At 42.1% G+C, this 24,685-nt stretch overlaps 1 protein-coding gene across 9 annotated transcripts in view; it reads right to left on the reverse strand.

The window, feature by feature from the left end:
• HECTD4 (HECT domain E3 ubiquitin protein ligase 4) overlaps positions 1 to 24,685 on the reverse strand; it is a 194,082-nt gene that overhangs the window by 123,967 nt on the left and 45,430 nt on the right. For all 9 annotated transcript variants that reach the window (XM_047088246.1, XM_047088248.1, XM_047088245.1 and 6 more), the window contains exons 2-6: positions 10,428 to 10,945; positions 6,041 to 6,130; positions 4,843 to 4,973; positions 2,259 to 2,367; positions 1,223 to 1,361 (exon numbers count right to left, since the gene is read on the reverse strand). In XM_047088246.1, coding sequence (XP_046944202.1) covers positions 1,223 to 1,361; positions 2,259 to 2,367; positions 4,843 to 4,973; positions 6,041 to 6,130; positions 10,428 to 10,945 — 987 coding nt within the window. The remainder of the gene's footprint in view (positions 1 to 1,222; positions 1,362 to 2,258; positions 2,368 to 4,842; positions 4,974 to 6,040; positions 6,131 to 10,427; positions 10,946 to 24,685) is intronic.

Below are 24,685 nucleotides of genomic sequence, written 5' to 3' on the forward strand. Positions count from 1 at the left end.
CACAGTTGAGGGACAGACAAAAGCAGAAGTAACATTCCACTTAACTCCTGGAGGGGACTTCTCCCAGGGAATTCACTCCACAGATGGCAACTGTAACTATTCTGTTCAACTTCCATTGAAAGGCAGGAAGTTGTAATATAAAAAGCTCAGTCTAGTGCTAAGAACCATGGGTTCACGTTCTTATGCCACCATTAATTACTATGTGACCCTGGACAAGCCCCTTGACCTCTGAGCTACATTCCTTCCTCCAACAATAAACACTTGCCAAGGGGCGCCTGGGTGGCTCAGTGATGACTCTTGATTTTGGCTCAGGTCATGATCTCACAGTTCATGAGGTTGAGCCCCCGTCAGGCTCTGCGATGACAGTGTGGAGCCTGCTGGGGATTCATGCTCATTCTCATTCTCTCTCTCTCTCTCTCTCTCTCTGCCCCTCCCCCACTTGTGCATATGCACAGTCTCTCAAAATAAATTTAAAAAAGAAGAAAAAAAACCCCACTTGCCGAGCACTTACAAAATGCCTAGACTCAGCTGCCTTGTCTGTAAAGTGAAACTGCCACAGTTTTACCTCATAGGTAGGAGAAGAAGTGTATGTAAATTGCCTAGACCAGGGCTCGGCACAGAGACAGACACGGATAAATGACAGTTACTATTATCATCATCAATCAAATGCTAGGCACTGTGCTCCATTGTAAGCACACAAAGATAGGGAAGATAGGGTCCAGATCTAAAGGGATGCATGGTAGTGGGGAAGAAACACAAAAGCAGGTGATTTCAGCATAATCCAGCAAGTGTGGCGACAGGGTGCTATGTTTGGAAGCAGTCAAGATGAGCTCTGAATCCCTAATCACATGAGGATTTTATCCAAACTCCTTTCAGAAAGGCTGTTTAGAACAAATCAAATAAGGAAATGATACCCTCCCCAAAATAGACCTGGCAAGAGAACAAGACAGCTCGTACGTGTAGCATCTTTGACTCTCTAGAATTTTTTTTTAATCCTAAAAGCTTGGTGATGGCCTTAGAAACTAGAGCACATTCACTTAGATCATGTGGGACAACTCCAAGACACCAGAGAAAACACCAGAATGCCCCAATGGTGACAATTAGAAGGACGCCGCTGCGGCAGGAAACTACCTCAACTGTATGCTTCTTCCCTCTGATGAGGCCAGGAACTTCCCTTACGGTCTCCAAAACATAACAGACAAGGTCTTGGTTTTCTTTTTACCTGAAGGGTATTCTGGTCAATGACTTGGAAAAGGGAGTGAGGTTTGTTATCAAAAGATACAGGCCGGTGGAGAAGACCGCCGCTGCCGAAAGCGACCCATCCTGGTTCCAGCTCCTCGTTCCGGCAGTACACAAAACCTCTGCGGGAGGGGGGGGAAGAAAGCACACAGGCTGAGTAGCCAGGCGGTTGCTGGAAACCACACAATGCGCTACAGCAAACATCTTCCACCTGATTTTTAAAAAATGACTAAGTATGCAAAACATCTAAAAGAGAGTACGTGTATTACGTTAACTTTGCAACTGACACTACAGCAAATATTCATTTTCCACAACAAATTACAGCAGAAAAAAAGTTGGGGAAAAGATCTAATTAAATATATAGAAGCCTCTCAAACTGTGGTTTCTTGTGGCAGCAATTCACAGATCTGATATCCCCACTGAAAAGTAGGGCTAATCCACGGTCAAATCCAACACTGAACTAGGGGCACCTGGGTGGCTAAGTCAGTTAAGCATCCGACTTCGGCTCAGGTCACGATCTCACGGTTTGTGGGCTCAAGCCCCGTATCGGGCTCTGTGCTGACAGCTCAAAGCCTGGAGCCTGCTTCAGATTCTGTGTCTCCCTCTCTCTCTGCCTGTCTCTCTCAAAAATGAATAAATGTTAATAAAAAAATTTAAAAAAAGACTGAACTAGAAAAATGTCCATTCATCAACATGGAGAAGGCACGAATATTGTAACAGTTTGGATCATAGAGGAATTTCTGGCTAGAAACAATGACCTGAGGGCTACCAAGCTGTTTAGAGTCCAAACAAAGCTGAAATGCATTAACAGAACAAGAGTCTACTAATCCAAGAAAAATCAAATTACATGAAATTGTCCAGACTTATTTAGTTACTAGTCAGTCTTTGTTTGGGTGGGTTGGGGGAGAGGGGGGGAACAGAAGGGGAAGATCTGCATCCCCAGGTATCTTCCTCACAGAGGTTTATGGAAGAAGGGAAATGTTCCAGCCAAATCATTCAGCAAGTTCCATGCAACTGACCTGAGAGTACCATGTAATCCAGACCCCAATTTGCTTACTCCTCTTCCAACTGAGTTAGTAGTATACAGGTAGAGACCATCCGCCGTGAGACAGCGCCCTAAGTCAGCATCTGAAATCATTTTTTCACAGGTAAATTATATACACGATTTTTCTAATGAAATTATAAACATGCTTCTAGTGAAAAAGCCTTAGGAGGTTGAGTGAAAGATAATCTCCCACTTCTAAAATAAATGCTTCAGTGTGACTTCCAGGAAAGATGGCTCAAACCCCCAAATCAAGCCTCTAGAATGTATGCGGGATCAGGAACCAACATCAGGTAAAGAAGTCAGATAGATAATAGCAGGGGAATCTGGTTCTACCTGCCAGAAGTTTTCTTCTTGTCTTTTTGAATAGCAGAAATAGAGTCAAAGTTATGCACTCCTAATTCTAATCTGAGAGGACTAAGACTCGAGGACTTTCAGTAATGATCCGGTGGTTAAAAAGCCATGAGCTCTTAAGAGCTCTGGGCACTTATTAGTTGACCTTAGGCCTTTCTGAACCTCAGTTTCTTCATCCAGAAAATGAGACTACTCTGTACCTCAAGAGTCACTGTGATGGTTAAAGGAGATAGCACAGGGGAACACCCACAGGCCCCTGGTTCAAAACCAGTGTTCCATAAATGGCAAATGCTATTATGCTGGCATACTAATGAAACTCGTGGACCTCAAGTCTGCTTCTGTGGATTTCCCATCCAGTGACTCTGTTCCCCCTTAGCTGTATCCACTGCCAGCTAAAAACCGTATTACTCCATAGAATAGTAAACAGTTTATTAATTTACCCTCAAGAATTTGTCCTAAAGAGACAGCTTGTAAAACTTTCAGTATTTTCCTCACCATTTCACCACGGTTAAGTTTGTCTACTACCTGTCCTATTAAAGGAAATCCAACACCACAGCCCTCATATTTAGTAATGAATATGCTGTTATCTTAAGAATTCAGTCTACGAATCCCAGACAACTACAATTTGTAACTATTAGGTTCTTCAAAAGACCGTTAAAGTGAGTAATCGTTTTTAAAATATTTTCTTTCCTTAAGTATTTTAACTTGGAACCTATAAAGATCCATTTATTCGTTCCTCTTTAGATAGAGGCCTAGGGCCTTCTGAGGAGTCTGACAAGGAGTGGGAGTGAAAGTGACAGAGAAGATTGGCCCCAAGTTGATACTTGAAGCCAAGCGAGGAGTGCCAGGGGTTGACTAAAGCATCCTCTCAACTTCTATATCTGTTAGATGTTTCCATATTAAAAATAAGGTTACTTTTTAAATTCTAAGAAAAATATTCTCTAGGTGGAAGCAAAACTAAAAGTACAAGGGAGTGAAAACCAAGCAGACCAGTTTAACACCATCATCCCCCGTAAGAAACTACCCCAAGGTAGATACTAAAAGAAGTAAAGGGAGAAAATAAAGGGGTTTGGTTTCATTTGAAGATGTAAATTTCAGCCTATAATGTTTAAGAACTTCTTGGGTTTTACAGGCTCTTTGCTTCTCCTGTTGACTCTAGTTGCATCAGATCCATTTTACCATTGGTTCCTTTTACCAGCTCACATGACTATTTGGAAGCAACAGTGGACACGAAAAGACACGGGCCCCAGGATGAGAGGTGCAGGGGTGGCCTGCCTCTCAGACTGCATCCCATGCCCTTAAGGCTGTCCAGGAAGTTTCCCCATCAAGGGTGAGAAATGCAAGTAATCTCAAATTTCTTAGAGATTCACTTTGAGTCTTTCCAGAAGAAAACTGAAGGTCTTAGAAACAATTTCCCGGGGCGTCTTAAATTCCTATTTCCTCAGTTACATAACGTTGTTTAATGACAGAATACCAGCTACAACAACTAACAGGTTTGGGAGCAAGGTAGACTCTTGGTGAGCTGCACCTCCACAGGAGGAAGCTAGAAGCAGCCTGCCTGGGGTGCCAGGGCACCGCTCAGTACTTCTACCACACAAACGGAGAGGCCACCTTCATCCAACAAGTCAGGTAAGTGAAGGTCAATTAAGAGAAGTTCTGCCATTTTCATGGAGATCACAATAAACGGACATGGAAAACTTCTGAAAGTGTAAAAACATTTTAATCCAGCCCATTTTGTTAAAGGAGATACTTAATCCATGCTCCTTTGAACGATCTTGTCTCCCCCCAATCCCGCCCCTTTTAGGACAGAGGGTTCAACCACACACACATAGTAAGTTACTAAAAGAAACAGCATCAGGCTTAGGCAGCAAGATCTGACCTTCTGTTCATGGACATAAAAATTTAACTTAAGGCTCCCAGGCTCAAACTCAAATACCCAGGAGTCCACTGCAGTAATTCATGGCTCCTTGGCTAAAGCGTATGGATGATCCCTTTCCCTTGCGATAGTAAAACCTATCCATTTTCTTACCTCCCTGAGCATCAGCTTTTACACTTTTACTGATAAAGCAGACAAAGAACTCACTGTATAGGATCCTAGCGCTTTTAGTTAAGAGAACAGAGTTCTACCCAAATCGTTTGCCACAATGATCCAAGGCCATTCTTTGCACATCTTAATTTCAGTCACAGGAGCAAAACCCCTACGTTACCTTTGTTTTCAGAACTGGAGCCGGTGCTACTATCTGGTGCAGGCAACATGTCTTCATACCCCCACGATACTATGTGTTTGCCACCGAGCAAACAGGAGGGGGAGCCAGGCCCCCCTTCCAAAAGCAACAGCCTAAAAATGGGGGAGATGGGAGAATCATGAAGACAAGGAAACTATCCATTTCAGCAAGAAAATGAAAGTCATCTCAAAGAGCAGATAACTAGTTTTGAACAAATACGTATCTGGAAAAAACAGTCATGTTTTTAAATTTAAAAATTACAAATCCATGCTTACAGAAACATAATAAAAGTACAGCTGTGTATAGGGGCGCCTGGGTGATTCAGTCAGTTGGGCAACTGACTTCAGCTCAGATCATGATCTCATCATGGTCTGTGGGTTTGAGTCCCGCGTTGGGCTCTGTGCTGACAGCTCAGAGCCTGGAGCCTGCTTCGGATTCTGCGTCTCCCTCTCTCTCTCTCTCCCCCTTCTCCACTCCCACCATCTCTCTCTCACTCTCTCAAAAATAAGCAGTAAATGTTTATTTAAAAAAAATTTTGGGGCGCCTGGGTGGCCCAGTCGGTTAAGCGTCCGACTTCGGCCAGGTCACGATCTCGCGGTCCGTGAGTTCGAGCCCCGCGTTGGGCTCTGGGCTGATGGCTCAGAGCCTGGAGCTTGTTTCCGATTCTGTGTCTCCCTCTCTCTCTGCCCCTCCCCCGTTCATGCTCTGTCTCTCTCTGTCTCAAAAATAAATAAATGTTGAAAAAAAAAATTAAAAAAAATTTTAAGTACAGTTGTGTATAAAATGTATAGGTTTCATATATATGTAGGGGGGGTAGTTAGGGTAAGGATTGGGAGGCACATACACCAAAACATTAGGAATGGTTATCTTTGGGTAATGAGCTTATAAATGATTTTCAGTTTCTTCTTTACACTTTCACAGATCTTAAAATCTATAATAAAAATTCACTATAAGCGATTATATTTTAAAAAAACAAAATAGAAACTGAAAAACAACACGCTCTAGGAACACTTTCAAAAAAAGGAAAGAGGAGACAGAACTCTTAAGATGAATAGGATAATATTCTTATTTTAAAATATGAATCACTAATTAAGCAGTTTAGCTCTCTACCTGTTAAAAGAGACTATGTACAAATCTCCCTCATGGAGGAAGAAGATAAGGATCCAAAGTGACAACTTACCTATACAGTACATCGGCTACAGGCAGGGACCCCAGATCAGTCTGTTTCTGTAACAGATGGACCGTATGGACAAAAGTCTTCAATGATCCCCTAAAAATAAAAGGAAGGAAAATCGTCACAACTGCTAAGTCAAATAAGAAGGTTGATTTTATTAGCCACGTGAGAAGGTTCCAGAAGGGGTCTGTTTCCACCAATCAGAAGACATATTGTACAAAATATACTTGATTCGTACAGATTACCACTGACTCATACAAAAAGTTTTATGAGGGGCGCCTGGGTGGCTCTGTCGGTTGAGTGTCCGACTTCGGCTCAGGTCATGATCTCGCAGTCCGTGAGTTCGAGCCCCACGTCCGGCTCTGTGCTGACCGCTCAGAGCCTGGAGCCTGTTTCAGATTCTGTGTCTCCCTCTCTCTGACCCTCCCCCGTTCATGCTCTGTCTCTGTCTCAAAAATAAATAAACATAAAAAAAAATTTTTTTTTTAAAGTTTTATGAGCAGCACCAATTATGCCAATTAGGATGTTCTCCTTGCATCTGTAAACAAGTTCCCCCCAACACAAAAGTTCAAAACAGAAGGCTCAAACACAAAGAACATGTGGCGATTATGCTTGGACACCATTTCATCAAGTCCTTCTCTAGCCTAGGAGAGAGATTTTACAGAAGGCAGTTACATTTAATAAATAAAAAACAGTATTTCCAAGCTCAGTTTTTGTTTTATTTTTTAAATTCATTCATTTATTTTGAGAGAGAGAGAGAGAGGGAGAGAAACAGGAGCTAGGGAGAGGCAGAGAGAGGGAGAGAGAGAGGATCCCAAGCAGGCTCCACACTGTTAGCCCAAAGCAGGGTTCAATCTCATGAGCCAGGAGACCACGACTAGAGCAGAAACCGAGAGTCAAGCGCTTAACCAACCAAGCCACGCAGACACCTCCAAGCTTAGTTTTTAAATATCTTTAAGTTTATCCACTTTACATAACTCTCCCCAAACCCCATCACATTAAATATGACTGAAGAGGAATACATTCCAATAATTTTTAATTTTTTTATTAAGTAAACTCTGCCTCCAACATGGGGCTCAAACTCATGACCCTGACATCAAGAGTCACAGGCTCTACCAACTGAGCCAGCCAGGCCTCAAACAATTAAGATTTTGTGCTCAGAGGTGTTCCTTCTGCTTCCCTTGCTGTGAAGTATGTGATTGTAATACTCACAGAGCTCACCACTACCCAATTTCCTTTTGGTTCCCAAGACTCAAGACTCTGGGAAATCTAGAATATGGTCAGCAGAATCTAAAAGAAGGTGCTTTTAAGATGCATGGGACTTACCTGGCCAGATCCTAAGTATAAATCACCACAGAACATTTCCTGAACGAAATGATCACCTGTATCAGATAGGCTGACTTCGGATCGCTGCCTTATTCTCTTAGCCAAGGCTTTAATTGCTGGGTAGCCTATACCTCAACCCTAAAAGAAACAGAATACCGGACACTGGACCAAGTAGGCTTAAAGTCCTCCTCTTAAGCATCCCTTTCACTACCTCTGGTGTTCAAAGAATCAAAACCAAAGAGCAATACAATATAAAGAGGGAAGGCAGCAGACAGGGTCTAAATGCTCAAGCTGGGAGTCCGGCCACTCACCAGCTGCCCCATCTCAAACCTGTCACTTAATTCCTATGGACTTTTGCTTCTTCATTTCTCCAACAGGGAGACGTCCCTGGGGTGCAACAAGGTTGAAATAAAGGGGCAAAAGCACACTGGAGCATTTAAGGCCATGAAACCAACTGTAAGGTATAGTTACCTGCCACACAGTCACTGGTTCCCTGGTTCCTAAGCCCCTCCAGGATCTGAGCCCTGCCAAGCTCCTCTCCTGTCCCTTTTCTCTCCCACTGCCTTCCAGCTGGTTACCTTGCTGTCCCCTCGACTACACCAAGCACAGAAAGACCACCCGAGTTGTGCCACTTGTTGCTTTTCTTGACCACGACACTCGGTCACTGGCTGGCTCTTTGTCATCTTCCCGGCCTCTGCTCCACTTCAGTAAGGCCTTCCCTGGGCTCTAACGAATGCTGTCCCACCTCCACTTAGTCATTCTGTAGCAAAATATCCTGCTAGGTCTTCCTACAAATGAGCAGCCCTCTCTGAAGTGATCTTATGCATGGCAACTTTGCAATTTTAGGCACCAATGATCTTGCTCACTGCTGGATCCCCACTGCCTAGAAGGGCACCCTGCACACGGAAAGTGAGCAATAATTATTTACAAGGTGAATCGCCCGGAGTCCATTCAACTGCAAGGTATGAAACCATGAGTCACTATGTTCCTAAAACCTAGCAAGGTTCCTGGCAAAGGTGTTCAATAAATGTTAGTTGGCTGAACGAATAAACATCTTCAAAATATTGTTTTGAAAATGTTTGGTCTTTCAAAGCATCAATCTCAGAAGTTCAATTAGGTCCCTAATAACTTCATTAAAGTAGATAACCCAACTGAAAAGCTTAGGACTTCTGAGGTAAATACAGTCCAGGACGGAGGGCAATATTGGCAAGACAATGTAGGAACAATCTTTAAAAACAACACAAGGGTGCCTAGCTGCCTTGGTCATGAAGCATCTGACTTCGGCTCAGGTCATGATCACACAGTTTGAGTTTGAACCCCGCTTTGGGTAAAACACGAACCCCCAGTGAGCCCCACTTCTGTCTCTTATGGGATTCTCTCTGCCCCTCACTCACTTGTGCCCTCAAAAAAAAAACAAAAAACAAAAAACAAAACACCAAGAGGAAACTAAAAACACTCATTTCAACATTTCTGAGTGGAATTTGGAAACTCAAGCACATGAAGCAATTCCAATAACTAGCAGATTGAATGTGGGCACAAAAAGTAAAGTTTATGATCCTATGTTCAATAACTACAAAAAAATGTTTAAAATTCAAGAGCTGATGATTATTCCTAACATTCTAAATCTGCCTTAAGACAGTTCTACCTAAAAGCATATTTTCTCTAAATGAGATTTTTGTATTAATAATAAATCTATTTAGGGTTTGTAAAATACAGATCAATCCAATATAAAGCCTTTCCAGGGGAACTTATTTCGGTACCACCCAGTAATGTCTCCAGAATTAAGCTCATGTCAGGATTTCCACAATCTACAGTCTTCAGGGATCTGAAACCAGGCTAAGACAGTTTGCTCAGGGCAAAGAAACTGACAAATACTGGTGCCATCTTGCCTTAAAAAATAGCTTGATAGTCAACCATCTGAAGGTCAACTCTGAAACCATAAAAACAGGGAAAGAAGTCTTATAGCTAAGAACTTCACAATCCTCCAAGAAGAATTTTCCCACATACACTTTGCTTTTAAAAAAAAAAGGAAAAGAAAAGAAAAACCAAAGGGGAGGGGGTGTTCCTGGGTGGCTCACTTAAGTGTTTGACTTCATGAAGCTCAGGTCATGATCTTACAGCTTGTGAATTCGAATCCCACATCGGGCTCCATGCTGACAGCTCAGAGCCTGCAGCCTGCTTCAGATTTTGTGTCTCCCTCTTTGCCCCTTTCCTGCTTGTGCTCACTCTCAAAAATAGACATTAGAAAAAAAGAAGATAAAAAGAAAAAAGAACTTAAAATTCTGAAGAAGAGGGACAGATTAGCGTGACATTAATTAGTGACACTAATCTGTCAGACCATGGTCCCTAACAGGTCTCTAGACAACTAGCTTAGAAGTAAGGGCAGTGGACCTTTTTCTCACAAATATGTGCCAATGAACACACAGTTATCGGGCAGGACAACGTGGAAATCCTCTCCTGGAAAAGTCACTCTGAGCACATTTCCTATTCATACGAAATCAGGAACATCAGCTTACACACAAAGGATGGCACGCTATTAAATCGGACATACACAGAGAGACCTTTCCATTAAACTAACGGAAGCATCAGGGTCCAGAAACAGAACTTGTGACCAAATCTGTGGGACTGAGTCCAGATAATAACCCACTCACTTGCCAACACGCTCCTTAGAGACACCCGTGGAAAAAAAAAATTAAAAGCACTACAAGTTTTCTGACCGTCCTCCCAGGAGAGATACAGATATGCCACCCCCACTAACTACTGCTCCGAAAACGCTCATCATCCAAGGGGCGAGTAGATAACCGCAAGGGTTGGCTCTCCATTTTAAGCGGTTTCAGCTTTATCACTGGAGAGCAGACAGCAAGAACTGGAGCTTGAGCCTCCAGCTGGGGGTTCCTGGTGCCAAGTTTCGGTGAAGGCATCCTCTGCGCGGTCAAGGCTGGGGAATCCAATGCTGCCAACCAAGAACGCCTCCTGGACGCGACGACTTCATCAAACGGGCCTGCCCTCTTACTCACGCCCCACCCCCGGCAGCACGTCAGCAGGCGGTACGTCTGACTGCCCTTACCTGGCACATGCTAACGCCACCAGAGCGGCAGCAGCATTTTCCTTTTGCTTATGTGGGACGTGTCGGCCCGTGTCGGGAGCGTCCTCCAGCCAGGAGCACAGCAGAGTTTCGATGCCATTGAGACAGTCGGCGGGCTCCTTGGTCAGGCTCAAAGGCTGGCAGTCGCGAAGGCAGTTCAATAGCACCTCGGCAGTTATGTTACAGAGGGAGGGGTCCGTTCTGCTCTGGGACTGAATGAGGGGGAAGACCAGCAGGAGCCCCATCCGAGACGTGAAGGGCGCCTGCTCGGGTTGCTGCAGCAAGCCCTGGCGTTTGAGCAGGGCCAGGGTCTCTTCGTCACCCGAACTCTCTCTCTCGTGCTGTTCCTCCAAGGCCAGCTGGCGCTGGGCATTCCACAGTCCTCGCAAGGCGTTCAGGCGGTATTCCAGCAGGCGGGCGTAGGCGTTGCTCTGATTGCCACACACAGAGCGCAAACGTTCGGCTAATTCCGTCGGGTTCTTGGTCTCAAATGTTAAAATCTAAGGGAGGAAACAAACAAACAAAGAAGTTCGTGTGCATGGTTTTCACCACCGCTTTCACCTGCGGAAGCAAGTCTAGCCAACGGTGTCTAAAAACAGTCCACGTAAATCATCGTAACTGCGGCCAAATGTGAAAATATGTGCCATAAAGCCAGGTAGTTGCTGACGGAGATTTTTCGCCTTGTGGCGTTTCTGCTAGTGCTCCAATTAAAAGTAATATCAGACCTAACTCAAAGAGCCCAAATCATAAAAATAGTGAAGTGTGGAATTCAGAAATTACTTTGCTCTAGAAAAATGGAGGTACAAATCTTAATTAAATGCTCGAGTTATCATGTAAGTCTGACTCCGCTTACCAGGTGGATTATATGTGAAAAGAACAAAGTTTTATCTTCAAAATCGAATATACCTAGTCAATAATTGATAGTTTATGGTTCTTTGATTTTGAAGAACACTCCATTTTTACTACTGTTAATCCATTATTTCAATCGGTGACATGGTATAGATTTATTCAGATTTATACGGACAGAGGAATCACTACTAGTTTCTTGCCAAAACCTACAATTACCAGGAGAGCTTCTCTAGATCTTCAGCAACTAGGGAAATAAAACCACTAAATCCTCAATCAAGGAAGGAACCAGCTATCAAGATAGAGAATTATGGGGGGGGGGGGGGAAGGGGCTCAGTCAGTTAAGCGTCGGACTTAGGCTCAGGTCATGATCTCACGGTCCGGGAGTTCGAGCCCCGCGTCAGGCTCTGTGCTGACAGCTCAGAGCCTGGAGCCTGCTTCGGATTGTGTCTCCCTCCCTCTGCCCCTCCCCTTGCTCACACTCTGTCTGTCTCTCTCTCTCTCTCTCTCTCTCTCTCTCAAGTAAATACACATTAAAATTTTTTTTAAAAGAATAGAATTAGGGCCTGCTGGGTGGTTCATTTGGTTGAGCAACCAACTCCATTTCAGCTCAGGTCAAGAACTTATGATATCCGAGCACTGATGGTGCTAAGACTTCTTGGGATTCTCACTCTCGCTTTCTCCCCCACCCTTGCCCCTCTCAGGCTTGCACGCACCCATGTGCTCACTTTCAAATAAACTTTTAAAAATAAATGAATTAAACTTTGTGATGCCAAAAGTTTGTGCATATAAATTCAACTAGGTTAAAATGAACAAACTACTGTGGGAATGCAAGCTGGTGCAGCCACTCTGGAAAACAGTATGGAGGTTCCTCAAAAAAATAAAAATAGAACTACCCTATGACACAGCAATTGCACTACTAGGCATTTATCCATGGGATACAGGTGTGCTGTTTCGAAGGGACACATGCACCCCCATGTTTATAGCAGCACTATCAACAATAGCCAACGTATGGAAAGAGCCCAAATGTCCATCAATGGATGAGTGGATCAAGAAGATGTAGTATACACACACACACACACACACACACACACACACACACGGAATATTACTCAGCAATCAAAAAGAATGAAATCTTGCCATTTGCAACTATGTGGATGGAACTGGAGGGTATTATGCTAAGTGAAATTAGTCAGAGAAAGACAAAAGTCATGACTTCACTCAAATGAGGACTTTAAGAGACAAAACAGATGAACATAAGGGAAGGGAAACAAAAATCATATAAAAACAGGAAGGGGGACAAAACAGAAGAGACTCAAATATGGAGAACAAACTGAGGGTTACTGGGGGGGTTGTGAGAGGGGGGATGGGCTAAGGGTAAGAAATGGGTAAGGGGCGGGGCGCCTGGGTGGCGCAGTCGGTTAAGCATCCGACTTCAGCCAGGTCACGATCTCGCGGTCCGTGAGTTCGAGCCCCGCGTCGGGCTCTGGGCTGATGGCTCAGAGCCTGGAGCCTGTTTCCGATTCTGTGTCTCCCTCTCTCTCTGCCCCTCCCCCGTTCATGCTGTCTCTCTCTGTCCCAAAAATAAATAAATGTTGAAAAAAAAAAAATTAAAAAAAAAAAAAAAAGAAATGGGTAAGGGGCATTAAGGAACCTACTCCTGAAATCATTGTTGCACTACATGCTAATTTGGATGTAAATTAAAAATAAAATAAAATTTTAAAAAGTTTTGAAAAGACAAAAACTAAAAAAATGAACAAACTACTGTAAGCAACAACGGAGGACACTCTAGGAGCAAACACATTAAAACAATATCAGGGGCCAGAGGAATCTGTTTCTCAGTAGCCCAAAAAAGGGTGGGAAGAGGTTTGAAATAAAAGAAAAAAAAAAAAATTTGTCATTGGCACTGACATTTTAAAAGGTTATATAGTTCACTTTATTTCTCTCAGAAACCTGCAAAATAATTTTACTACCTCGAATTTTGCCCTTCAAAATAACCCAATAAAACAACAAGAACTTCCAGAACAATGTAAACCCTGTATCTGCCTTGCTTAGCCATACATGCAAGTCACTGAAGTGAAAAAAATGTTCAGTTTAAAAAGACATATTCCAGGGTGCCTGGCTGGCTCAGTCAATAGAGCATGTGATTTGATCTCAGGGTTGTGGGTTCAAGCCCCACGTTGGGTGTGGAGCCTACTTATAAATAAAAACCAAATTCCAATTCAAAAAATGTATTTCGTGTATCTGAAAACAGTTCATAGTTAAAAAAAAAAAAAAAGTAAGCAATTTGAACTTCAGTGCCAGCCAATTTCAACCAACAGGAGCACCTGGGTAGCTCAGTTGGCAAAGCATCCCACTCTTGGTTTTAGCTCAGGTCATGATTTCACGATGTGTGAGTTCTAACCCCACACTGGGCTCTGTGCTGACAGTGTAGAGCCTGCTTGGGAGTCTGTCTCTCTCTCCTCCCCCCCCCCCCCCGCCCTGCTTTGCTCGCTTGCTCACACTCTCAAACTTAAAAAAAATATATTAAAAAAATAAAGTTTCATGGCACAAAAGCAGACACTCAGATCAACGGAACAGCATAGAGAACCCAGAAATGGACCCACAAACATATGGCCAACCCATCTTTGACAAAACGGGAAAGAATATCCAAAGGAATAAAGACCGTCTCTTCAGCAAATGGATCTGGGAAAGCTGGAGAGGAACATGCAGAAAAATGAACCTGGACCACTTTCTTACACCATACACAAAAATAAACTGAAAATGGATGAAAGACCTCAATGTAAAACAGAAGCCATCAAAATCCTCGAGGAGAAAGCAGGCAAAAACCTCTTTGACCTCAGCCGCAGCAACTTCTTACTCAATATGTGTCTGGAAGCAAGGGAAACAAAAGCAAATGAACTCATCAAAATAAAAAGCTTCTGCACAGCAAAGTAAACAATCAGCAACCCATGGAATGGGAGAACATATTTGCAAACAACAGGTCAGATACAGGTTTAGTATCCAAAACCTATAAAGGACTTACCAAACTCAACACCCAAAAAACAAATAATCCAGTGAAGAAATGGGCAAAAAACATGAATAGACATTTCTCCACAGAAGACATCCAGATGGCCAACTGACACATGAAAAAATGTTCCACATCACTCATCATCCGGGAAATACAAATCAAAACCACAATGAGATACCACCTCACACCAGTCAGAATGGCTAACATTAACAACTCAGGCAACAACAGATGTTGGTGAGAATGCAGAGAAAAAGGATCTCTTTTGCACTGCTGGTGGGAATGCAAACTGGTGCAGCCACTCTGGAAAACAGTATGGAGGTTCCTCAAAAAAAATTAAAATAGAACTACCCTATGACCCAGCAATTGCACTACTAGGTATTTATCCGAGGGATACAGTTGTGCTGTTTTGAAGGGACACGTGCATCCCAATGTTTATAGCAGCACTATCGACAATAGCCCAAGTATGGAAAGAGCCCAAATGTCTATTGATGGATGATTGGATAAAGAAGATGTGGGGTGTGTGTGTGTGTGTGTGTGTATGTGGGGGGTGTGTGTAGTATTACTAGGTAATCAAAAAGAATGAAATCTTGCCATTTGCAACTACATAGATGGAACTAGAGGGTATTATGCTAAGCAAAATTAGAGGAAAACAAATATATGACTTCACTCATAGGAGGACTTTAAGAGACAAAACAGATGAACATAAGGGAAGGGGAACACAAATAACAAAAACAGGGAGGGGGACAAAACAGGAGAGACTCCTATAGGGAGAACAAACAGAGGGTTACTGGAGGGATTGTGGGAGGGGGGAATGGGCTAAATGGGTAAGGGGCATTAAGGAACCTACTCCTGAAATCACTGTTGCACTGTATGCTAACTAAACTTGGATATAAATTTAAAAAGTTAAATAAGTAAACAATAAAATTTCAACCAATGACTTAGCAAATAAAAACGGATACACACAACTTCAATGAATCTCGATGGCATTTTGTTGAGTACAAGCAGCCAATTTCAAAAGGTCGCATCGGTTTGATTCCATTTACATGACTTTCCGGAAAAAAAATAGAACTATCATGATGGAGAAGAGCTCAGGGATTGCCAGAGGTTAGGGGGAACAGTCAGATTATGATTATAGAGGAATGGTATGAAGAAGTTTTTTGGAATGAACAAAGGGTTCTGTATCCTGGTGGTGGTTGTGATGTGAATCTATACATGTGTTAAAATTCATACAACAGTATACCTTCTGAAAAGGTCAATTTCACTGTATGATAATTTTTAAACAAAAGGAAAAAAATTCCAACCAGGTTAGATCTGTATTTAACTAGGTTTTACTGGGTAAAGCTATATTGCAGGTCACGTTAAAATTAAGAACTAGGGCCATTTTTAGTTTTTAGTTTAAAATTTTTTTTTACATTTATTTTTGAGAGACAGTGAGACAGAGCGCGAGCGGGGGAAGAGCAGAAAGAGAAGGAAACACAGAATCTGAAGCAGCTTCCAGACTCTGAGCAAGCGGTCAGCACAGAGCCTGATGCAGGGCTCAAACCCACGAGCCGTGAGATCATGACCTGAGCTGAAGTCGGACGCTCAACTGGCTGAGCCACCCAGGAGCCCCCTTAGTTTTTAATACAACAGGATCAAACAAATAATGATTAAAGGTCTTACCATCAAGTCACAAATTGTTTTTCTACCTTTTGTCTGGATTCAAACATAAATCACCCTTTTATTTTTCACACAGCAGAAAGATATCATTTTTTTTAAAGGTGCTTGTTATTTCAAGGGCAACCATCTACCTTGAAGCTGTAATCATATCCAAGGAAGGTAGACTGCCCTTTTGTTTTTTTTTCCTTTAAGGATATCAACTCAAAAGTCAGTAACCAACCTCCAATATTAAAATCAACAATGAGGGGCACTTAGGTGGCTCAGTTGATTAAGTGCCCTACTCTTGATTTCCGCTCAAGTCATGATCTCATTGTGTGTGAGACTGAGCCACACACGAGTTGGGATCTGTGCCAACAGTGTGGAGCCTGCTGAGGATTCTCTCTCTGCCCCTCCCTGGCTTGTGCACACACGCGCTCTCACAAAAGAATAAACGTAAAAAGAATAAAATAAAATCAACCACCAAAGACCAAGGTATTTTTCAATGTTGTTAAAAAAAAAAAAAGAAAATCACAAAACTTTAAATTTGTCTTTCCAGCTATGAACATCTAAAACAAGTTTTGTTGCGTTTTTACAAGCCTTTCCAATATTGTTTTGTAATTTCTGCTGAATACAACTCTTTGATATACAATACATGTCTTCTACATACGTTTTTACTTATGGTACACTGATCATCTCCTTAAGTTATACGAAGTAACTGTTAAAGATTCAATACAGGCTTTTATTACTCAAGAATCAAAGAGCTTAGTAACATTAAATTCAGCTATTTCTTTTTATTATCAATCTTAAACATAAGAGGTTCTAAAATGTGATATTTCATGGTTCATAAAATATGACAGAATCTATACCTAACTCCAAATATTAAGACTAGCTGAAAAAAAAAAAACTAATATATTTCTGCACTTTTTTTGTGATTCTATTTTTATAAGTACTTCGGTTATATTTTGGCATTCCACTTGAAAGACAAATATTCTGAAAGGATCTGAGTTATAATTAACCAAATATTATATAATATACACACTTAAGTGACTTGTGTTTATTGATTTAGCAGTATCTAAAGCACACTATGCTTTCAGAAATCCATTAGACTACTCAGCATTGTCCATTCCAATGGCCCCTTAGAAAAACGAAGAACTGTGCGCTACATGGCTGTTTTTCAGAATTCTAAGTTTGAAGGTCATGGCCAAACATCAGCTCAAAGACCTCATACCTCGGAGTTTTAGTGAGTCCGCTATGAAGGATCTATTCTGGTATTTATGAATATTAAATGATTGGTCTCAGATCCTGCTATAAAACCACTGCTCTCAGTAACTGCTCGAAGTAGACAGAAGACCAGAATGTCCTTAGAAAAGGAATACTTTTTTTCTTTAAGAAGGGGGAAAGCTATTTAAGACACAGGGAAGATCCCCGTCATCCTTAATCAGAAGGAAGGGTCACTAACTGTACTTTGGTGATAATGAAGTCACCCAACGAAAGGAAGGACTTTCAAAGCGACTTGTAGCCTTAAAGTACTTTTTAAAAATCATAGGTGACACACACAAGTTTAAGCTAAAACAACAATCATTCTAGAAAGCCCAACAGGGTAGAATTTGCCAGCCAAATCTAGCTTTGAACAAAATTCCAGTATTTGACCTAAGAGCAGTTATAGAGGATCTGCTCACTTCAGCCAATCTCTTTCCATCTTCCACATGGAAAAATACACGAACATACACCTGCCAGCCATGATGTAAAATATGAAATGCCAACATGCATTTCAAGTAATTGTGGTAGTAAGAAAAAGCACAGAGAGGCTTTTTAAAGTATTAGAGCATGTTATATATAAAGAAATTAACTAAACCAATAATTAACAGAAAAGATTAGGGCATGAACTACTGCATTCCCCTGAATGTAAATATCAATATCCATCTACTTCACTGTTTGGAATAGGGATGGAAGTCTCTAAAAGGGTCAAGAAATTAAAAGATCTATTAGAGCCTACCTCTGAAAGAAATAAAGTAATCTCATTTCTAAGAATTTACCCTAAAAAAAAAAATTCCAGAAATAAAATATACAGAAATGTTCACTACAGTTTTATTTGAGTGGAAAGAACAGAAGCAATCTCAACATCTAAAGGGCAGTGTTCAGGGGTGGCTGGCTGGCTAGCTTAGTCGGTACAGCATGCAACTCGATTTCAGTGTTGGGAGTTCGAGTCCCACATTGGGTGTACAGATTACTTAAGAATAAAATCAAAAAGAAAGAAAGAAAAGAGGAATTAATCTTCGGCAAACCAGCATAGTAAAATAAATTGGGGGCACCTGGCTTGCTCAGTTGGTGGAGCACGCAACTCAATCTCAGGGTTGTGAGTTGAAGCCCCACATTGAGTGCAGATTACTTAAAAATAAATGAAACTAGAAAAATAAAAATTTAATGGGGCGCCTGGGTGGCTCAGTCGGTTAAGCGTCCGACTTCAGCTCAGATCATGATCTCACAGTCCGTGAGTTTGAGCCCTGCATCGGGCTCTGTGTCTCCTTCTCTCTCTGCCTCTCTGCCTCTCATGCTCTCTCTCGGTCTCTCTCAAAAATAAACCTTAACAAAAAATTAAAAAATAAAATAAGAATAAGATAAAAATAAAATAAAAATAAAAATTTTAAAAAGTGCTCAATTAAAACATGATATTAGGGGCACCTGGGTGGCTCAGTTGGTTGAGCATCCACCTCTTGATTTCTGCTCAAGTTATGATCTCATAGTTTGTGGTCTTGAGCCCCATGTTAGGCTCTGCGTGGATGGTGAGGAGCCTGCTTGGGATTCTCTGCCTATGTTCTTGCTCTCTTTCGCTCTTGCTCTCAAAGTAAGTAAACTTAAAAAAGATAACATATGACAATGGAATATTATGCAGGAACTAAAAAAAAAGTTGAAACCAAACAAAAAGCGGTATAAGAATTATATATGCCCTGGGGCGCCTGGGTGGCTCAGTCGGTTAAACATCTGACTTCGGCTCGGGTCATGATCTTGCAGTTCGGGAATTCGAGCCCCACATTGGGCTCTGTGCTGACAGCTCGGAGCCTGGAGCCTACTTCGGAGTCTGTCTCCCTCCTTCTCTCTGCCTCTCCCCCACTCACAATCGGTCTCAAAAATAAACATTAAAAAAAACTAATTATATACCCTATAATTAGGACTATGTAAAACACGCTTGTTCAATTTAAAATGTCATTGGTATTTGTGGTAATAGAAACACGGGTTTTCTCTGTTTAAAAAAAAAAATAGTGGGGAAAAAAAAAGAGGAAGAAAAAGAAACAGGGGTGCCTGGGTGGCTCAGTCAGTTAAGTATCCAACTTCAGCTCAGGTCACGATCTCGCAGTCCTTGAGTTTGAGCTGCACACCGGGCTCTGTACCGACAGCTCAGAGCCTGGAGCCTGCTTCAGATTCTGTGTCCTCCTCTCTGCACCTCCCCCCCCCCCCCCCCCCCCGCTCACTCTCCATCTCTGTGTCTCTCTTTCTCTCAAAAATAAACATTAAAACAAACAAACAAAAAAAAAAAACAGTGATAAGTTCGAGAGTTCATATTTAAGCAATCATAACTACAGGGGTGTTTTTTTTTTTTCAACGTTTATTTATTTTTGAGACAGAGCATGAACGGGGCAGGGGCAAAAAGAGAGGGAGACACAGAATCGGAAACAGGCTCCAGGCTCTGAGCCATCAGCCCAGAGCCCGACTTGGGGCTCGAACTCACGGACCTCGAGATCGTGACCTGGCTGAAGTCGGACGCTTAACCGACTGCGCCACCCAGGCGCCCCTGGGGGTGATTTTCTAAAGCAAACGCCATTTTTAAATAACTGGTAGTCAAATAGTGACGAGTGATATATTTAAAATTTGGGGGACATCTGACAAAAAAATCATGAAAACCACAGGCTACGTAGTCCTTACATCAGCTGACTAGTTCCATCTGTTGCACTTTGGCAGCAAATAATGTAGGGGCTGGTTAGATTCCTGGTTAGGAGGGAAGATTGAGTCGTGGGACAGGGAAGACACTGCAGATACTGGGAGCTATGAACAAACAATAAAACCTTTCACTCTCCGAAAAGAAAGGATACTTAAAACTCAGGACTATGCCTGCCTTGGCAGCACATACACTGAAACTCAGGATCACTCAAGCTCCAAACAGATGAATTACTATACTCCCTGATTGGCTACATTAACCAATTCATTAGATGTACCTGTCAGCATAAAAAGGACTTTATACCTGGGTTGTTATTTCAAAGCAGATCAACTGGCTGGTCTTGCAAACTCAACACAAAACTTTTCAGGAAAGGCAATAGAATATGGAAACCCTCTCAAATGTTAGGGTGAGTTTTTAAGTCCTTCTGTAAGTTTTCCCGTTTTTCACATTATGAAGATGGCAATCATGGCCAAATTGAATTGCATAATTGCATACGGCAATTCACAGAATAGAAGATCTCAAGTGAACCAAGTAAATGAATTGTGAATGGAAGGATGGAATTCTAGCTCTAATACAAAAGCCTAAATCAAAAGTGGATCACTTATCAATTAAATTGGACCCCAAATCTGCATATCCCCATCCAGTCCTAGAAATACACATGTTCAAATTCTTTCAACATCTATTTGTAAAAAGGGTCTTTAACAGATAACATGATTAAGTTGCATGCTTTAATTTAGAAGTTTTAGCCCCTAGCTTGGTGACAAAACTAGAATGGGCCCTGCCTTGTTTCCAGGTTGTTCGGCTTTGGATCAGCCCTGTACAACTTGGTCCAGTGATTTCTCCCACATCTTCACACTCCTGCTGCTGACGGCACGATTATCAGAATTGTGAAGATTCAGGGAGCCTGCCTGGCTCAGTGAGAAGAGCACGCAACTCTTGATCTCAGGGTCATGAGTTTGAGCCCCATGTTGGGGATAGAGAGAACTTAAACAACAACAAAGAATGGTGAGGATGCAGGACCTAAGGAATCATGGTTCCAATTCTTGCATGAAAGTTCTCTCTCGACCTGGCCCTGCCTGATTTTCTCCTCATCTTTTGTCATTTCCCCATGACCAGGGTCCTATTTTTTTTTTTTTTTCATCTGCCTGCTTTTGTTGCCTGAATATTCACCCCATTGCGCTAAGTCCTACCTTTCAAAATTCAGCTCGGTCACCTGCTTTTGAAAAAATCTGATTTCCTTACTTTTCTTTTCCCCCCCCTTTCCAGAATGAGCTTCCATGTCTGTCCACCAGGTCTAGTACATGCCTCTATCAGAGGATCGGCTATAAGCTAGAAGGAAAAATGCATCTGCTGTTTCAATAGGAATGGATCAATGATTCGTTTGTTAGGACTAAAGAAAAAGATCTCTGAAGAGATGAACTTTGTTAACTGATTGCATCGCATACTTAAAGACTACCATACTGTGATCTATTCAAACACTCAGCATATATTTTAGTAAGAGGAAAAAAAAATCACTGTTCTTAAATATAAAAAATGTATCAAGTTAAAGGAAATTATGTAACTCCAATATGTGTAACACCACAGGACTATAATGTGGGTTATTTACAGTCTCTCAACGAGCTGAGTACTAAAGGGGAAAAATTTTTTTTTTGTTTTTATTATTTTGACAGAGTGTGTACGTGCACACACACACACGCGAGGGAGGGAAAGGAGCAGAGAGAGGAAGAGAGACATGCTCTCAGCACAAAGCCCAATGCAGGGCTCGAACTCACAAACTAGGAGAGAAGGACTTGAGCTGAAACCTAGAGTCGGCCGCTTAACCTACTGAGCCGACCTGGCGCACCAGGGGGAAACCAGATCTTATTCACATTTGTACCACCAGAGCTTAGCACAGTGTCTGGCACGTAAACATTTGCCAAATTAACGAGAAGATACATGAATTCCAAGAATAATTCTTTCAGGAGGTACATCTGATTCCCACTGTACATCTGAGTAACCCTTGCTCGGTTGGACTGATTATAAGTCTGCCTTCTGGAGAAATGGAAAAGAATTCTTCCTCTTCCACATAAGAGCTTTTTCATCAGATGAAGAAAATACGTGTGATGAGAAGAGGGGACACCAGAATACGAGTTAGGGTCGTTGTTCTCAACCCTGGCCGCACATTAAAATTGCTTTGAGAAATTTTTTTTTTTTTTTTTTGAGAGAGAGAGAGAAAGAGAGAGAGAATCTGAGGCAGGCTCCAGGCTCTGAGCTGTCAGTATAGAGCCCGACATAGGGCTTGAACTCACGAGTCATGCATGAGATCACGACCTGGGCCAAAGTTGGCCGCTCAACTGAGCCACCCAACTGAGCCAACCCATCAAGCCTCCCCATGAGAGCTTTCAAAACAATACTAATGAGTGGGCCCCAATCCAGTCAGATTAATTCAGAATACCTGGGGATGGAACCCATGGGTGTGTGTGTGTGTGTGTGTGTGTGTGTGTGTGTGTGTAACTCCACCAGTGAAAGCAATGGGCAGCCAAGATTTCCTACTGTTAGGGAATCCAGGTTCCAGCCCAGACTCCACAAATGACAATTTCCCCTTAGGGATTTTACTTTAACTCACTCAGTCTGTATTTCTGCATCTCTAAAAATGAGGGCAACGCCTGCCTCCATTTACACAGTTAAGATGGAAACAAATGTTCAGGGAGCACTCTGAAAGGTTGCAACTACTGAACAATTGTTAGGATGTCCTTATTTTAGACCACATCACCACCAAGAAAGGGAATTTTTCCAGATTACCCTGAAAGAAAAAACCAGACCAGATGAAAGCTGGGAGTGTTGGGGGTGGGGTAAGGGAGGTATGGAATGAAACATGTGCTTCATTTGAGCCAACACCGTTTTTAAAATGCTAATGCAATCTTAAAATGCATTAGTAGAATGCCAGGGTCAGGAGCAAGGGAGGTAATAATCTCATTTATATTCTGCAATGGTCAAACTTTAACTGGAATATCCCGTTCGGTTCAGGGCACCTCATTTTAAGAGGTCATTAACAGACTAGTAGGGGTCCAGAAGAGGGTGATTGGACTACTCTGGCAATCATGTCATGAGAAATGGTTAAGGAAGCAGGGATGCGTGGCCTACAAGGGAGGAGTTGGAATGGGGAGCAGCGTTCATAAAACTGAAGGGCTGTCAGGTGGAAGAGGAAGACTTTACTGCCCCAGAGGCAGCAGAGAAAGGAAGTTACTGGGATGCACAGCATAACAAAGAACTTGGATAATAATTTGAAGAGCGTCGATCACAATTCCTGGATATACTTAAAACAAAGATTCTTGGGGGTTGGGGGATGGGTGGTGGCACTTGGGTGACTCGGTGAAGCGTTCAACTTCAGCTCAGGTCACGATCTCACGGTCCGTGAGTTTGTGACCCCATTGGGCTCTGTGCTGACAGCTCAGAGCCTAGAGCCTGTTCCAGAGTCTGTGTCTCCCTCTTGCTCTCTGCCCTCCCCAACTTGCACTCAGTCTCTCGCTCTCAAAATGTTAAAAAAATTTATCTTAAAGTTTCTTGGGATCCACCTACAAAGACCATTTCAAGAAGTCTAGGATGTGCCCTGGAACCTACATCTGAAGCAGGCTCTGTGTAATTCTGGGTAATTTTTAAAAATTTTTTATAGAAGGTTTATAATTCACATCATAAAATTCATACACTTAAGGTGCAAAAGTCAATGGCTTTTAGTATATTCAGAGTCATACAGTCATTAGCACAATTTTAGAACCCTTCCAACACCTCCAAAAGAAACTCTGTACCCATTAGCAATCTCTCCCCTTCCCCCAAATCTTACTTAGGCCTCGGCCATCACTAACCTACTGTCTAGATTTACATATTCTTCGCATTAAATGTAAGTGGAATGCTACTACGCGTGGTATTTTGCATAAGTCACTTAGCATTATGTTTGAGATTTGTCTATGTTGTAGCATACATTAGCACTTCATTCTGGTTTACTGAATATTTCATTCTATGGATAGATCACATCGTATTTATCCATTCATTGATTGGACATTGGAGTTCTACTTTTGGGAGGTTATGAATAACGCTGCTATGAACATTTAAGTTTTTGTGTGGACGTAGGTTTTCATCCCTTGGGGTTATTTACCCAACAGAAAAACCACGGAGTCATATGGTAACTCCGTTTTTACCCTATGGAGGAACCGCTCAACTGTTCTCCAAAGTGGCTGCACCTTTTAAATTTCCAGCAGCAATGTATGAAGATTTCAGTCTCTCCACATCATTGCTAACACTTGTTATTATCTGTCTTTTGATTAGAGCCATCCAAGTGGGTGTGAAATGGTACCTCACATGCTTTTGATTTGCCTTCCCTGACGGTTAACGATGTTAAACATCTCATGGGCTTACTGGTCATTCGCCTATCTTTGGAAAAAGAGTACGTTTTGTGAAACAGCGGTTTTGCTATGTCAAAAACAATAACTCCAATGGACAAACACATCAAATACATTTAAACCCACAAGCTTATATTATGAAAAAGAAATCACCATTGGAGGATGTTGGTAAACCAGCTCATTTTGAAAAGTGGTTAATACAGGGAAAGATTCAAACATGTGTCCTGCCTTTCTCATATGAACCGTACACCTAGATGAGCAAACCGTTGAGGAAAGGAAACTTCCCTTTACATAAGCGTTACGACTAATCAAAGTATGCAGGTATGACAGACCGGCACCATTTTGCGATCTCGATTTAAAAGATGTAGGCACAGGGCTTTAGTAGCTGCAAACATCACAAAAAAGCAGCAGACATCATATGCCTATTGACAAACAC

The sequence above is a fragment of the Lynx rufus genome, unplaced genomic scaffold, assembly GCF_022079265.1.
Source record: "Lynx rufus isolate CCGP_SWC_20201006 ecotype Redwood Valley unplaced genomic scaffold, mLynRuf1.p SCAF_24, whole genome shotgun sequence".
Classification (NCBI taxonomy): domain Eukaryota; kingdom Metazoa; phylum Chordata; class Mammalia; order Carnivora; family Felidae; genus Lynx; species Lynx rufus.